Here is a 15,396-nt window from a genome sequence, read left to right on the forward strand (position 1 = left end):
TTAATGGCGCCATGAATATTTGCAGTCTTGGTGAGAGCACTGCGAACGACGAGAGTCTCTGCTACCAAGGCAGAATCCACAAAGTCTCTATTAGCAGAAATATGACGATTGTTGGGTAATAGGGTCTTTTTTTTTTGGGCTCAACATCAATTTTCCATTCACCAAATCAAAGTTACAACAAAATCATAGACACATTACATTCACCTCTATAGATTTGGACCAAAACAAATGCAATGGTTGATCAAGTACAACTCTGTATAGACTTGGACCAAAACAAATGCAATGGTTGATCAAGTACAACTCTGGAACACTAGGCGGATCCAACGCTACCCAATCGAGAACCATTATATTTTTTAATCACAATGAGATAGATAACACTCCACGACTCAAAATAAAATCACCTCTATAAACTTGGGTAATAGGGTCTTTGATAACCCATCCCATTCCACATTGACAAGAAGATGACATTAAGATGAAATTAAATAAGCTTTCTTAGTTAAAGAAAAAAAAAAGATATTTATTACTAGGCTTTTGAAAAGCCCACTACATACTATATACAATTATCTCCTGGAGGTTTCGAACGTATACTTTGCAATTGATATTAGCTTCTGAAATAAAATTACAAAAATAGAGTCTATATAGTATATGTAGATGAACTAATTAATTTAATAGTGTTTGTTCCAAAAAAAAAAAAAAAAAAGAATTAGCAATGAAACTTGTGACTCTTTGACTTTATCATCATTTAAACAAATTTGGTTTCTTCTAAACGCACACAACGTAAAGCCATAATAAATAACAAAACTTAGCCATATATGCTCTGATCATCTTCTTCTTGGATTGATCTTACTAGCTGCAGACAGTGACACTTTTGGTATTTATTAGAAACTAAATGCTTACACTACACATTTGTTTTCTTTCGTAACAGATTAGTCATTTACTCATTAGTGGGTTGGATCTTTAAGAAAATATCGACAGGACATACATAAGCATTTGATATTCAGGATATAAACAAATCTGATTTTTATATTATTGATTACATGTTCTGCTCCGTAACAGATTAGTGGGATCTTTAAGAAAATATCGACAAGACATACATAAGCATTTGATATTCAGGATATACAATAATATCGATATTTATATTATTGACTACATGTTCTGCTAAAAAGCCGGCGTGTTGAACGTTTTGAGAGTATCTGAATATAAAAAAACCGACCATAATTTTTGTAAACATTTTAATTTTATCTTACAGTCGTCGCTTGAATCTCGATCACCAATATTTACAAAACCATACTAATATATATTATTAAAAAGTCAAACGACTCATTCGTCCAAGGCTGCAGGTTGGTTTATTGCCCAATGAGCAAAGATATGCACACGCGGATACGTGGGATCCAAAAAATTAAAATAATTTTATTGGCCTAACTTTGAATTAATAAATATAGTGGTGGATCATGAAATTAAACACTTAATGATGTGAAAGTGGATACGGGATCACAATTTAACAAAAACAAATACTAGTAGTAAAATACAGTATATCTCTGATCTGTAAAAACAAATTTATAATCTGTTAGTCAACGGAGTTGAACTTTTTACAACTAAGGTTATATATAGTAGACATTGTATCGTAAAAACTAGTAGAAATTGTAGATTTTTGACTTTTCTTCATTTTACATATGATCCTTCATTTATATACTTTTATGATAATCAGGATAAAAACATTATTGAATCTGAGAAATTTAAACCCTATTTGACATCTAGTGTTACTCGTTAGAAAGATTGATTATATATTATTTACAAAACCGACCTTAACATCTTCTAACATCTGTAGATGTGAGTTTGATTTTGCAATTTGAAATAACAAAAAAGAAAAAACCCAATGTCAAAGAATTTGGAAGGGGTGTTAATGAACAATTTAAGACTTAAGGGGGTACTATCTGAGTTATTTTGGAAATTGAGGGGGTGCTTTTGAAGCGTCGCAAAACTTGAATTTGCCATTTGTTTAGTGTAGGGATTTTTTTATCTTTTTTTTTTTGAAGAAGAAGCAATTTAAAACAAACAAAAAAAAAACGTGTTGCCGTGTGTGTTGGAGGGGTGCGAAGAGAAGAAACGAATCCGTTCAAATACTTAAAAAATCGTCACTATCAAATCTTCGAAAACGTCGTCGCATTACTGTATCGTCGTCCTCCTCTTCCCCTTAATATAAAACAGAGCCTTACAACCAAAACACGAGACATCTCTTATCATAAAACTCGCGTCTCCATCCAACAAATACCAAAGAGAGAGAGAGAGTTTCAGACTTAATCTCTTCTTCGTAAGAATGGTTAGTTACGTTCTGATTTAAAACACTCTCTGTTTTTTTTTCTTTAATCCTTTGAAGACCACATTTGAAACTCTTTTAGTTTGTTTTCTTCTTGTAATGAATTGTACTTTTTTTTCTTTTTGGTTATGCAGGCGAGTCAAACCGATGACACCGTGTACGAAGAGGTTTGTGTTATGTTTACTTATTCGTTAATGAGTATATGCATTCAGATAGATAAATCTCATATTTTATTGAAAATTTATGTATTATATACAGAGTTTCATCAAGAATTCTCGGGGAATGAAACTGTTCACGTGCAAATGGGTACCAGCAAAGCAAGAACCGAAGGCTTTAGTATTTATCTGCCATGGATATGCAATGGAATGTAGCATCACCATGAACAGTTGAGATCGTGCAGTCTAAATTATGTTTTCGTATCTAAGTTTCAAGAGGTGTTGTTGTTAACAATTTTTGGAAATGAACATGATTGGATTAGGTACTGCGAGGAGACTTGTGAAAGCAGGATTTGCAGTTTATGGTATAGACTATGAAGGTCATGGCAAATCTGATGGCCTTAGTGCTTACGTCCCTAACTTTGACCAACTTGTTGATGATGTCTCAACTCACTACACAAGCATTTGCGGTAATATTCACTTTTAATACTTATCTTTTGAAAAACAACCTTCATAACCACCAATTTTAATCACCACTACTCTCAAATTATTGAACCAAACTAGGAATTATACAAAAAAAATCTTACCAAGACCTTTTTTTCTTTTTCTTTTGTTGGTAATTGATCTATCGTCATGATGTTTTTGGATGGAAGTAACCCATTACTCTGACATTATTAAATTTCTTTTGTACGACTTTATCAAAAAGTTTCGTTTTCTGATGTTTTTTTTTAATATTTTTGTGTGGTTGGAATAATTAGAGAGAGAAGAGAATAAAGGGAAGATGAGGTTCTTGTTAGGAGAATCAATGGGTGGAGCAGTACTTTTGTTGTTACACAGAAAGAAGCCTGAGTTTTGGGATGGGGCCATTTTGGCTGCTCCAATGTGTAAGGTATAAAATTCATTCCATCATGCTTCTATCTTTGTATTGGCCTAATTATGTTTTATCATGGAGCTATCGATATTATTGTTTGGTACGTCTTTTTCATTTGAAACGGTGGTATTATTGTTTTTAAAAAAGGAATTAGCCAGCCTGGTTATATGTTTTAGTGGAGATTAGTTTTGAGTATAATAACAAAAACAGGATTGTTGAGGTGTGATGTAACTTTTTACCCACCCAATGTAGGACGAATAAATATGGATTGTATATGCTAAAATGTTGGGTTGTCTGTTTCCAAACGAGGGCACGATGATGTGAAAGATGCTGAATTATTAGTATTGTAAATAGGTAAACCATTATTGAGGGAATTGAGAGTTTTATTTGATTAGAACAAATCACAATGTCAGGGTAATCATTTCTCCGCTAATTTACTGAAAGAAAGTTTTTAAAACGTAAGTGTGACAATTTTTTTCCTACATTACAGATTGCTGAAGAAATGAAACCAAATCCTTTGGTAATTTCGTTATTGTCCAAACTTAGCGGAGTGATACCCTCGTGGAAGATTATTCCTGGTCAAGATATTATTGAGATTGCTTTTAAGCAGCCAGAAATCAGAAAGCAGGTTAGAGAAAACCCTTATTGTTACAAAGGACGTCCACGTTTGAAGACTGCTTATGAGCTACTGAGGGTTAGCACCGACCTCGAGAAGAGATTGAACGAGGTATTTATTTTTACTTTCAGTTTTGTCAAAGAGTTAATATGATCGGATGAGGCTTACATGCGGTGTTATATCTTGGGAACAGGTTTCTTTACCGTTTATGGTCTTGCACGGAGAAGACGATAAAGTCACAGATAAAGCGGTGAGTGGAGAGTTGTATGAGGTTGCGTCTAGTTGGGACAAGACCCTCAAGCTGTACCCTAGGATGTGGCACGGCTTACTCTATGGAGAGACACCAGAGAATATTGATCTTGTGTTCGATGATATCATTGGTTGGTTGGACAAGAGAACCTCTGATGGAAAAGGCGGGTCCGAATCTGAGAGGAAACGTAGAACTGGTGGTATATCTTTGAAAGGGTAGTTAGAAATAAAACATAGTCAGATTCTGTTTGTTTGTTCATTTCTTTCTTTTCTTGAATACTATTTCTGTTAATTAGTTTGATAAGATAGTAACCTTTGACTTAATATTAATAAGACGGAAAGAAAGGTGAAAAAATTGATTATTTATGTTTATACTAGATATGAAAGAGTAAAATTATCAAGTAACCAATAAAACGGTTAAAGTTGAATATAACTCTGTCATAAACGATGTAAACACTCTCTTACGGTGTTAATCTGTCGAACAATACAGTACCTGCAAAATATATAAATGCAACTATTATACTATTACTCAATTATAAAGAGATAGAATAAAGAAACAAGTACCTAATCATTATTAGCTAATTCAATTACTAAATAAAGGTTCAGTTGAACTGATCGTAAACCCAACTAAAGCAAAACAACAACACCTCCACTCCATTCTCATCGCATTAACCAAATGCTCCAATGCTTCTTTATATAAACCCATTAGTGCATACATCGAAGGACATTAAACACAAACAAAATCGCAAACCAAAGACAACTTGAGAATCCAAACTAAAGAGTAAAATGGCCAAAGCTTTTCACATAATCATCATTCTGTTCCTCACATCATTCAATCTCCTCGCAGTCATCAACTCTTCTAGACTTCTTGACGAGATCCAACCTCAGCCTCAGTTAATCCCTACAGGCCAAATCCCCATGGTGGCTCCAACCGAAGCTGAGGAGGATGATGGATCCGATGACAATTCAGGACCCGCACCCACAACCACAAATACTCCATCAGCAATTACAGTCCCAGCCGGTCCAGCAGGTGCTACAGCGGGTGAACACGAGCCATTACTAGAGTTCTTTATGCATGACGTGCTAGGCGGGTCTCACCCATCGGCTCGTGTGGTTACCGGAATAGTAGCTCAAACCGAAGTGAATGGAATACCATTCTCTAAGGCCAGCAACAGCATTTTCCCGGTTGACAATGGAGTTCCACTGGTCAACTCAAACAACATCAACAGTGTTATTAACCCAAACACAGCTCCACTTCTCACAGGACTTGGCGGTGCTCAAACCTCCACCGTAATCCAAAACACTAATGGGAATTCCAACGATGCTCTTAGCGCAAACAATCTCCCTTTTGTAACCGCCGGAAACCTCCCTCCTGGTGCTGCCCTCCAGCATCTCATGTTCGGAACCATAACCGTTGTGGACGATGAACTAACCGAAAGCCACGAGCTCGGCTCAGCTGTTATAGGGAGAGCTCAAGGCTTTTACTTGGCCAGTTCTTTGGACGGCACAAGCCAGACTCTTTCTTTGACCGTGTTGCTACATGGAGAGCATGACCATCATGACACTTTAGACGACGCCATTAGTTTCTTTGGAGTTCACCGGACCGCCTCTCATGCCTCTCAGATTGCAGTTATTGGCGGGACTGGGAAGTTCGAGCACGCGAAAGGGTATGCCATAGTGGAAACTCTGCATAACCAGAACAACCAGCATATCACTGATGGTCAAGACACCATCCTCCATTTCAGTATATACCTCACCTACAAAGCTTGAAGAGAAAATGAGACTTAAAACAAGAAATGATTGCTTTTGTATATGTTCTTGCTCACTAGCTTCTGCTTGTGGCCTTTTTCCATTGTTGTGTAAATCTAAATTCCAAAGAACTTTGTTTAAATGAGACTGTTTCAATCAAATTCTTGTTTCATTCACACAAAAATACTTGTTTGACAAATGGGTACAAGTCACAATAAGCTTTTGAAGCAATGTGACTGACTTCCTAAGAGGCCAATCCTTGCTCACTAGCTTCTGCTTGTGGCCTTTTTCCATTGTTGTGTAAATCTAAATTCCAAAGAACTTTGTTTAAATGAGACTGTTTCAATCAAATTCTTGTTTCATTCACACAAAAATACTTGTTTGACAAATGGGTACAAGTCACAATAAGCTTTTGAAGCAATGTGACTGACTTCCTAAGAGGCCAATCCTAGACCTGAAAGAAACTATTTGTATACACAACTTCTTCAAATGCTATACATCTCCCTTTGATGATGCAAGCCAAATGCAACTACTACTCTGTTTTCTATATCTCAAATAAAATGCAGAGAATGCAATCTGAAATGAAAAAGAATGAATAGAATCACTCTACATCCTACATGAAGCTGACAACCTCAGCCAACAACTCATCCACTATCATACTTTCTAATTCACAAACCACTGACTCATCATCAGCTTCAAGTTCTAACCACTCATCAATGTCTATGACTGGCACTTTGGCCAATGATTTTTTCTTGGCTCGCCTCTCTTGCTTAGCAAGTACTTTCCAGAGTTCTTGTTTCAGTGCACATGTGCTTAGTGCAGTGCCAAGCCTCCTAGAAACGGGTTTCTTCCATGTCGGTGTAGCTGAAAAAGATTCAAGAATCTCGACCAGACTTGACTTCACTCTGTCAAACAAAACCCTTCTTTCAGACCTCTTCCAATATGTCTCTGTATAATACTTCTTCTCCAGTTTCTCGAAGATTTTGGGGCTGATGGCTAAATCTCGTTTGTCAGGAACCCAAATTTTGTCCCCTTGTACAGCTTCAGCCAAGATATCATCAATGTACGAAGAGTCCCTGCTTTGTTGGGTATCCAAGAACCCAATTCGTTCAATGTCCTTGCTTTCTTTGACTTCAGAACTGACCACAGACTCCTCATCGCTCCATACTTCCATCCCACTCCCATCTGAATAACTCTCAGATTCAGATTTCAGGGTCTCAAGCTGTTCCTCTAGACCTAATGAGATATAAGAAGAAGTAAAGATTTATTACAGTTTAGCACATTCCAGCAACAAATATTTACAGCTACAAAACTTTTTCCTTACTTTGAAAATCGTGATCTTCACTGTCGTCTAAGGTATCTTCGTAAAACATTGGCTCCAGAACAGAAACAGGACTAGGTTGATGAGCTTCTTCCGAGTTCGTCTGACATTCCGGAGATGCATTGTAACAATCATCGTTTTTATCCTGCAGTTCAGTGTAACATCAACATAAGCTTCAAGTACTCAGATCATTACACCAAAAAAGGACCTTGACGAGTTAAGATACAGGGAGGATTTCAAAGGTAAAGGAGTCTATTAGAAATGGTCTGATTTCTCCATATAGTCAAATCTTGAACATTTTGAGATAAATAAAGTTACCTTGCTAATGAAATCTGAAGAAGATGAATCCCTGAGCTTCACATCTGCTGCAACTTTGTCCCTAGATGTACTAACCATCAAACTGGATATAACTTCTCTCACAACTCTCTCCTTGTTCTGTTGACCAATTGAAGTAGTACCATCACAAAGTTTCTTATTCATTTCCTTGGAACTCTTCTCAAGTAAAAAGTCTTTCCCTTTCTTCCTATATCCCAAATGAGAAGCACTACTGAAACCAAGAGGAGTAAAATATCCCTGAGAATTCTCTTTCTTCTCCTCCATTTTGGGTTTCAGAGGATCATTAACACTTGTATGATGATGATGATGTCTCAGCTTCGTCGACTTCAAGTTTTGCTGATCATACCTCCTACCAAATCTCCTGTGAGGAGGCTTGGCTTGTGCATCAATTACACCTTTAGAAGCCAGCAAATTAGGTTTCTGGAGATAAACTCGACAGAGTTCCTTCGTTGGAACCACTCTGAAACCAGAATCGGAGTTTTGGATAGAACTCTTAACAACTCTCAGCTTTTCTTGATGCAGAGGTTGTTGAAACAGTTCATTATAACGCATAGATCTCTCAATCACGGATCTAATCTCCTTAAACTCCATTTCTCTCTTTTGAGACCCTCCTCACCTCACACCACAACAAGGTAGCCTTACGAAATTGCAAACTCTTCAGGAATCAACATAAAAACCCAAGAATAGAAAAACTGAAGTTTAATCTGCACACAAAGATGAAACCTTTTCAACACACTAATCAAAGAAGAAACGATTCAATCGACAAAATAACAAAATCCAGAACAACCCAGAAACAGAGAGAGAGAGAGAGAGAGAGAGAGATAAAAATCGAACCTTTTTGTCAGTAAAAGATGTTCTCAAAAAAAAAAAAAAGATTCGTTCGTCGATCCCAAATCTGCGAAAAGAACCTTTTTAAAAAGATGATTAGATTTTGAGACATACAACATGAAACTTTTTGTGGGTGAACACGAAGATTTGAGGATTGAAGAGAGAAAAAACAAAAACCAACCTTGAAGGGTCACAATCACAAATTCACTTGTTCAAATTTGTTGAAACGAAATCGAAATCGAACGTCAAAAAATATGTTCAGTTTGTTTCACACACGAAATATTTTGGGGAATTTAATAAGTTAAAGTTTTCTGTTTATTTAATTTGAAAGACTCCAATAATTTTGGCATGGGGCCGTTATTATAATACGATACACAAATTTACAAAATACATGCAAAAGAAAATGAAAACGACGTTCTCCGTTGCTTTTTTTTTTTTTTTTTTTTTTTTGAAAAATGTTCTCCGTTGCTTTACTTTATTAAATTTCCCTCGTCAAACAAAACTTGAAAGTTCAAAACAATAACAATCTCTCTTCAAAGTCAAAATGCTAAAAAAAAAAAATACTCAAATTTACACATTGACTGTATTAAATACTCTATCTAACTTATCTTTATTATATTATACAATGTATGACTATCTAAAACCATTTGTAGATACATAGTATAAAGCATGTTATAAACTTGTACTCTGGAGGTATTATTTTTATAATTATGTGGAAACTGAATAATAATAGAACCACAAAAATTATAAATCAAAGATGCTACTAGACAAACATAGAAAACATACCAAAACAGCACACAAAAACACTAAAACAAACAACTTCTAGTATATCATTACTTTTTAATTTAGGGAAGATCATTTCTTTAAGATTACAATTACATCTTAGTAAGTGTACTTTAGTAAACTATCTATGATATATTACAGATCATATACTATTGTTGATAGGATGATTCATGAATAATGGAACCACACAATTTATAAATCAAAGATGCTAATAGACAAACATAGAAAACCTACCAAAACAGCACACAAAAAACACTAAAACAAACAACTTCTAGTATATCAATACTTTTTTTAATTTAGGGAAGATCATTCTTTAAGAATCCACTTACATCTTAGTAAGTGTACTTTTAGTAAACTATCTATGATATATTACAGATCATATACTATTGTTGATTAGATGATTCATGAAGATTCAAATTGACTCTGTGCTGACAACAATTGCAATATTAAAGTGGAATAATATAACCCCCCCCCCCCCCCCCCCCCCCCAAGAAGGTTTTAAATCTAAGAAATTACAAAAAATATTTATGTGAACAGATAGGCAAATAAATTCATTTTTTTGAAAACAATTCAAAATCATAGAATTTAAATATTATACAGAAAATAACACAACTCATCATCAAATGGACTAATCCAACAAGCCTTGAGAATTATATGTCAACAAACGTTCTTACGTGACCTTCTTACTTGGTTTTATGGTTTGTTCAACGTTCTAATGCCACTCTCATAGTTGATCCTTTCCACCATGTGAAACTGCTGCAACCAAGTCTTCAACTTTCACAGGCTTGTGCAGCTGCAGAGTCTCAGCCATTGTTCACAATCAAGTTAGGAACCAGATAAAAGACCAACAACTTATGGCAACCAGTCAACGAGAGATGAAATGGAACTGTAATATAAACTCACCGCATCTGCAATGTTATACCAATGAAAAGACCGCACAAAAGTATCGTCTTTTGAAGGGAGATTATCGTGATTCCAGTATGTCAGGTTATCGAATTTGGCCTTGGCTTCCCAACACGTGTTCTCGTCCGTGATACTAGAAGCTTTTCTTTTTCCATTAGCATTCAGGTTACTCGCTTGTTGAAGCACAAAACCTGAAGGGGGATAACATATGAACAAGCTAGTGAGTAAGTGAGTAACCAAAAACATACTAATATCTCGAGTAGCAGATTCATCAAGATATCTCAGATATCTATTCTCAAAACTCTCTAACTAAGATCTCCATCAGCAGTAATTTTTGTACATTAGCCCCATCATTCTTAAGATATATCCATAAGTAATTCAAAAGTTTCCACCTTTTCATCAGTTAAGGAAAGAAGAGTACCAGAATAGCCAATAGGGAGTGAGATAGTTGCTCCTTGCAACTTCCTTCCTCTGAAATGAGCTTCTTTCGTTCTTACTCCATCAACTTCAACCTCTACGGTTAAGAAAAATTTCCACAGTTAATCTCAATATTAAAAAAAGTACTAGTGAAAACAGAATCAAAAATACATAGTAATATTGTTCTGTTACCACTGGAATTAGGCTTGAAATAGTGGGAAACTTCAGCAGGACCATCGAATCTAATGCAGCAAGGGAGCTGGTGAACTTGACTACTAAGATCCGCAATCAAGTTTCCATCTACAGCAGCTCTAAGGTCTATGGTTCCCATTAATCCCCCCCACTTTGGATCAATTCCTAAAGATTTCTGTAACACAATTCACAAAAGTAGTCCAATAAGTGATGAAGACAAAGAATATGAACTTCAGCTTTTGTAAAGAGACTCTAATGCAATATACAGTGAATAGAAACAAAACCAGTTATATAAAATAATAAACACTTGATATTCAAATTTGATTAACCAATGGAGCAAAAAAATCTTCTAACAACTAATATCAGAAGAGAAAGAATCAATTCACCAAGGAATAAGCTAAGATTAAACCATAAAAGTATCAATTTTTATAACATGAAAGAAGAAAACCAAAAGAACCCAAGTGATTGATTAGTTTAAACGAGAGTATTCCCAGCAAAATTCATCAGAAATATAACTTTCTAGTCTCAAGAGTTTACCTTTTGTTTATCTTGAAGTAACGGTGTCGGAGAAGAGATGAAAAGAAGAAAGTGATTTTGGGTTCCAGAAGAAATCTGACTAAAAAAACCTCAGAATTGAAAATTAGGTTTAGTGGTTTGCCTGTTAACTTGTACCAAATATTATTACTATTGACTTTGGTTTGATTGGTACGAGACATATAGTTTTGCCAAATACTCCCTCCCTTTCAAAATATAGGATGTTTTAACAAAAGCACGTGTTTACTTTTCAAAAGTTCAACCAATCAGAAACAATATTGCATAATAGATAATATTAACTTAATCATAAAGTTGCATAAAAACTTGAAAACATTTTATATTATGAAACAAAAAATCTTTCTACTGGTAGTGTAGTATGTAGTTGACGGAAAAACTTGACACTCGACACCTCTCCAGAATCTGCTTGAAAACGAAACGCAGGTAAGATGTTGTCTTTGACTCTTAGACAAAGAACTGATCCCAAAAACGGAAGTTTTTCATTTTTAATTAAGAAAATCCCAGAATTCTAAGGATTAGGAGTTGCCTTTGAACATAACATCATTGATTCTTGAAATATCAATGTCAGAAATTGGATCTATAGGCCTGTCTTCACCTTCTTCCATCCCAGGATCGAGTTCTCCAGGTTCTCTACTGTACTCATCTGCCATACCAAACAAACAATATCATCAAAGCAAGCAAACTCCAAAAAAACCACTCCCCTGCACATACAACATTTGAAACATTCTAGCTAGCTATTGGAACAGCGAGGACAACATTAGATGAAAGTAATCTAAAAGAGGGGAGCTCACCAAACAAGGTATTGAGAGAGGTTGGAGGTGGAGTAGCGATGAAGTTGAGACCAATGTAAAACGCCAAAGATAGCATCAAAGTCACCATCAAATACGTTGGCATAGCCAGTACCCAGTACCTGCTTGGGTAGTAATGGATACCTATAGACTCCAAGAGTTTATCTGGTACATAAGCCCATATCAAGAAGATGACAGTGGCAACAACAGTCGAAATGGAACCTACAAAACCATACACCTCTGAGGGTTTGGGTCCATGATGAACTTGTGATGCTTTGAACGGAGATGACCTTCTGCTGTCTGAATCCCTGAAACCGGGCTTTTGCTTCTTTCTCTTCGAGAAGCTTAATACTCGTCTCGGACTATTCACTGAATGGGCTTCTTCCATACTGAGAATTGAAACAAAGTAAATGAATCCAAGTGTGGAGTATCAAAAACCATTTTCTGGTATAAAACAACAAACTTGAGTGCAAGACAGTAGATCAAATATATCAAATCTGGTGCAAAACAAAAGTTATAACGGAAAACAGAACGAAATTGCAGCTCTCGTTAAACCCTCAAGGCAAGAAATAATAAATCTCTAAACTTTCAATTTGCAGAAACTTAAAAACCCATTTTATGAGTTTTTAATTTGCAGAAATTGCAGCTCTCGTTAAACCCTCAAAGCAAGAAATAATAAATCTCTTAACTTTCAATTTGCAGAAACTTAAAAACCCATTTTATGAGTTTTTAATTTGCAGAAATTGCAGCTCTCGTTAAACCCTCAAAGCAAGTCATTTTATGAGTTTTTAAGAGTTCATGTAACTATTTTGACACCAAACAAAAGCAGACACACACAACACAAGAAAACACCATTCCAAAGTTCTAAACACATATATACTCTTTACTGAATCATAACAGAGCTTTAGCCTTTAGAGAGAGAGAAAAAAAAAACCCTTACCTCCGCTCCGCAGCAGCTCTGCTCTTACCTCCGCTTCCTTCTCCAATCACAAACTGAATCAAACATATCAAAAGTTAGGTTTAGCTTCTAAATCATCACATCGAACATATCAAAGGCTATAACGAAAATTGCAGATCAAAATCAAACAAGGAAACCAAATCAAAGCATCATTTGCGTTTTTAAGTATAGCTTCGTATCACACAATTCAACAGCCACATCGAGAAAATTTTCGCGAAATCAAACAAGCACATCAATCTCATTCCACAAATAAGAAAATCGTTTACCTGCCTTTTGCTTCGGATCAGAATTCTAAGGCAAACAGAGGAATTGCTTTAAACCATGTCAACAAAAGCCCAATGTTCTAAAAAGATGGTTACTTACAGAGAAAGAGCAAAATACCCAATCAGTTGAAACTCTCAATTTAACAAAGTCGTAACAATCAAAAGGGATGACAAAAGTGACAGAGAACAAACTCACCACGATCAGTACAAAGCTCCGTACTCGTGACTTAGGCAAAAAGACAAACACTTGGAGTGCAAAAAGAATGAAAGGAAGTAGTTCCTCATAGGGTTTAAATTACTATGATAATCCCTAAGCTCCTCATATTCAACCACAAGGTAGATTATGTCTTATAACCACCCTACTAAACTTCTCCCTAGCAATTTTATCATCAAACTTCACCCTCTTTCTTTCTACATCCACATTTAGTGAGCATTTATCATAATGTCGTTTCAAATTAGATGTTCCACTAGTAGGCTGCCACAAATAACTCTTTGGACATTTTTTACAATAAGCCCTTTCTTCATCGTTATCAGCTTTTTCTATTACAAAGTGATTCCACACTAATGATCTCTTATTTCTTTTTGCATGATGAGAAGAACTTACTAGTATTCTAGATTGTGATGCATTTGATGATGATGATTGTCCAACAACACCACTAGGAGCTTCTTCTTCATCATTTGATTCATTCATCACTTGTTCTGCAAACCACAACACAAATCCATGAGACGTTTCTTACACAAGTACACAACTAACACTCACTCGCAGCATAACACCGGAAACTCACTCACAGCATAACACAAATTCATGAGACGTTTCTTACACAAGTACATAACTTTATTGATTACTAGAGAAACTCACTAAATAACACACTAAAAGTCACTAGATAACACACTAAAACTCACTAAACAACACACTAAAAACTCACTTGTCATGGTTCTTAAGCTACGGTAGTTTGTAATATGCTAAACTCACTAATCCATGGTTACTAGAGAACAACAGAGATGATACTAAACCTGACTTAATCAGAAACATCTACAGAGTACAGATCAATCCACACAAATACATAAGCTAATCCAAAAAAACATCTACAGATCAATCCACACAAATACATAAGCTAATCCAAAAAACCCCAATAGAAGAACCCCGAATACAACTGGATTCAAAGCCTTCAATAGAATTCAAACGTTCCAACAAGAGATTAGAGATCAAACAAACACAATAATTCAATAGATCAAAAAAAAAAAATGAAGACACAAAATCAAACAAAACAAAAAAGAGAAGCAAAAATTTAGGGAAACCCAGATATTTGAGTGATTCATACCAGAAGATTGAGTTCCAGATGATCGAATAAGAAGGGGGAGAACGGAGAAGCTTGAGTCTGTGTCCGTCGAAGAAGAAGAAGTTTGAAATCGAGGACTCGACGAAGAAGAAGAAGTTTGGTTTTGTTTATTTCTATTGGTTCAATCTGGTTTACATATTTAATTAAAAACAAAATCGGTTTAATTTGGTATGTAAAATCAATTTAATTATGTTTGGTTTGGTTTTAGTCAACTCATCAACCATTTTACTCCAATCCATTTCAATCCAATCCATTAAATCCATAAACCATTTTGATCCAGTAACCATTAAAACTCAAATTATCAAACTCAATAAGTTTTTGGTTTGAGTTCATCTATAATTTTGGATCCATTTTGACACCCATAGGAAGTACTTTGGCCCAAGATGGGTAATCTTTAGTCGACTTATGTATTTATTTATTTATTTTATTTTTTTTTATTTTTTTGACTGTCTATTTTATTATTCTAACAGTTTCCTTCATTATTCCAAATTTATTCTTTGGCCAATGAACTGCTTAGAGGATGTTATTGGTTTGTGATTTATAGAGTTTTAATGACTTTGAAATGTTATGTAGAATTTGTTAAACTCTTTGGTGTTATTAGTTTTGTAATTTTAAAACTTTATTTAAAATATAAATAAATTTGATGTTATTGGATTTTACAAGATTGTAGAAAAACTTTTTTCCAAGATTATAGAAAACTCTCTAGCAATTCTTCAAAATCTTTCACTTATTCACTTTTTATGATTTTATTGAAGTCA

General features: G+C 35.1%; 4 protein-coding genes and 1 pseudogene across 7 annotated transcripts; 2 read left to right on the top strand and 3 right to left on the bottom strand.

Moving 5' to 3' along the window:
* The first annotated feature begins 1,997 nt into the window (after positions 1-1,997).
* On the top strand, positions 1,998-4,641 carry LOC104792768 (caffeoylshikimate esterase-like). Of its 2 annotated transcripts, XM_010518992.2 has the most exons (7): positions 1,998-2,320; positions 2,452-2,484; positions 2,576-2,702; positions 2,796-2,942; positions 3,231-3,361; positions 3,834-4,070; positions 4,153-4,641. In XM_010518992.2, the coding sequence occupies exons 1-7, from the start codon at positions 2,318-2,320 to the stop codon at positions 4,426-4,428; spliced, it is 954 nt and encodes a 317-aa protein (XP_010517294.1). In that variant the 5' UTR covers positions 1,998-2,317; the 3' UTR covers positions 4,429-4,641. The 2 variants fall into 2 exon arrangements, with proteins under 2 accessions (XP_010517294.1, XP_010517292.1); XM_010518990.2 differs by lacking the exon at positions 1,998-2,320 and having other exon boundaries at positions 2,446-2,484.
* A 353-nt stretch (positions 4,642-4,994) lies between these two features.
* Positions 4,995-6,141, top strand: LOC104792766 (dirigent protein 9 pseudogene; annotated as a pseudogene). The gene has a single exon (XR_015559831.1). The product of XR_015559831.1 is annotated as a dirigent protein 9 pseudogene (transcript).
* A 156-nt stretch (positions 6,142-6,297) lies between these two features.
* Positions 6,298-8,522, bottom strand: LOC104792765 (uncharacterized). Its single transcript, XM_087454593.1, has 4 exons — positions 8,449-8,522; positions 7,597-8,318; positions 7,282-7,423; positions 6,298-7,193 (listed from the first exon to the last, which is right to left on the bottom strand). Exons 2-4 carry the CDS (start codon positions 8,203-8,205, stop codon positions 6,571-6,573), a joined length of 1,374 nt encoding a protein of 457 aa, XP_087310719.1. The 5' UTR covers positions 8,206-8,318; positions 8,449-8,522; the 3' UTR covers positions 6,298-6,570.
* Positions 8,523-9,763: 1,241 nt separating this feature from the next.
* LOC104792764 (uncharacterized) lies at positions 9,764-11,468 on the bottom strand. The gene is made up of 5 exons (XM_010518985.2): positions 11,275-11,468; positions 10,738-10,912; positions 10,550-10,642; positions 10,129-10,319; positions 9,764-10,018 (listed from the first exon to the last, which is right to left on the bottom strand). Exons 2-5 carry the CDS (start codon positions 10,874-10,876, stop codon positions 9,950-9,952), a joined length of 492 nt encoding a protein of 163 aa, XP_010517287.1. The 5' UTR covers positions 10,877-10,912; positions 11,275-11,468; the 3' UTR covers positions 9,764-9,949.
* Positions 11,469-11,549: 81 nt separating this feature from the next.
* LOC104792770 (phosphatidylinositol N-acetylglucosaminyltransferase subunit P) lies at positions 11,550-14,747 on the bottom strand. Of its 2 annotated transcripts, none has more exons than XM_010518994.3 (5): positions 14,621-14,747; positions 13,302-13,997; positions 13,018-13,070; positions 12,081-12,466; positions 11,550-11,932 (listed from the first exon to the last, which is right to left on the bottom strand). In XM_010518994.3, exons 4-5 carry the CDS (start codon positions 12,463-12,465, stop codon positions 11,805-11,807), a joined length of 513 nt encoding a protein of 170 aa, XP_010517296.2. In that variant the 5' UTR covers position 12,466; positions 13,018-13,070; positions 13,302-13,997; positions 14,621-14,747; the 3' UTR covers positions 11,550-11,804. The 2 variants fall into 2 exon arrangements, with proteins under 2 accessions (XP_010517296.2, XP_010517295.2); XM_010518993.3 differs by having other exon boundaries at positions 13,903-13,997; positions 14,621-14,734.
* Positions 14,748-15,396: the final 649 nt, after the last annotated feature.

Source organism: Camelina sativa, chromosome 6, assembly GCF_030686135.1.
Source record: "Camelina sativa cultivar CO46 ecotype springtype chromosome 6, ASM3068613v1".
NCBI lineage: Eukaryota > Viridiplantae > Streptophyta > Magnoliopsida > Brassicales > Brassicaceae > Camelina > Camelina sativa.

Coding starts and splice junctions, on each gene's coding strand:
- LOC104792768 (XM_010518990.2), top strand. CDS start 2,446: ATGCAGGCGAGTCAAACCGATGACACCGTGTACGAAGAG. Junction 2,485..2,575: donor ATGACACCGTGTACGAAGAG/GTTTGTGTTATG, acceptor TATTATATACAG/AGTTTCATCAAGAATTCTCG. Junction 2,943..3,230: donor TCACTACACAAGCATTTGCG/GTAATATTCACT, acceptor TGGAATAATTAG/AGAGAGAAGAGAATAAAGGG.
- LOC104792765 (XM_087454593.1), bottom strand. CDS start 8,205: ATGGAGTTTAAGGAGATTAGATCCGTGATTGAGAGATCTATGCGTTAT. Junction 7,424..7,596: donor CTTCAGATTTCATTAGCAAG/GTAACTTTATTT, acceptor ACTGAACTGCAG/GATAAAAACGATGATTGTTA. Junction 7,194..7,281: donor TGAAGATCACGATTTTCAAA/GTAAGGAAAAAG, acceptor ATATCTCATTAG/GTCTAGAGGAACAGCTTGAG.
- LOC104792764 (XM_010518985.2), bottom strand. CDS start 10,876: ATGGGAACCATAGACCTTAGAGCTGCTGTAGATGGAAACTTGATTGCG. Junction 10,643..10,737: donor TTTCAAGCCTAATTCCAGTG/GTAACAGAACAA, acceptor TCTTAACCGTAG/AGGTTGAAGTTGATGGAGTA. Junction 10,019..10,128: donor GGTATAACATTGCAGATGCG/GTGAGTTTATAT, acceptor GAGACTCTGCAG/CTGCACAAGCCTGTGAAAGT.
- LOC104792770 (XM_010518993.3), bottom strand. CDS start 13,989: ATGAATGAATCAAATGATGAAGAAGAAGCTCCTAGTGGTGTTGTTGGA. Junction 12,467..13,017: donor AGAGCTGCTGCGGAGCGGAG/GTAAGGGTTTTT, acceptor TTCAATTCTCAG/TATGGAAGAAGCCCATTCAG. Junction 11,933..12,080: donor CTCTCTCAATACCTTGTTTG/GTGAGCTCCCCT, acceptor TTGGTATGGCAG/ATGAGTACAGTAGAGAACCT.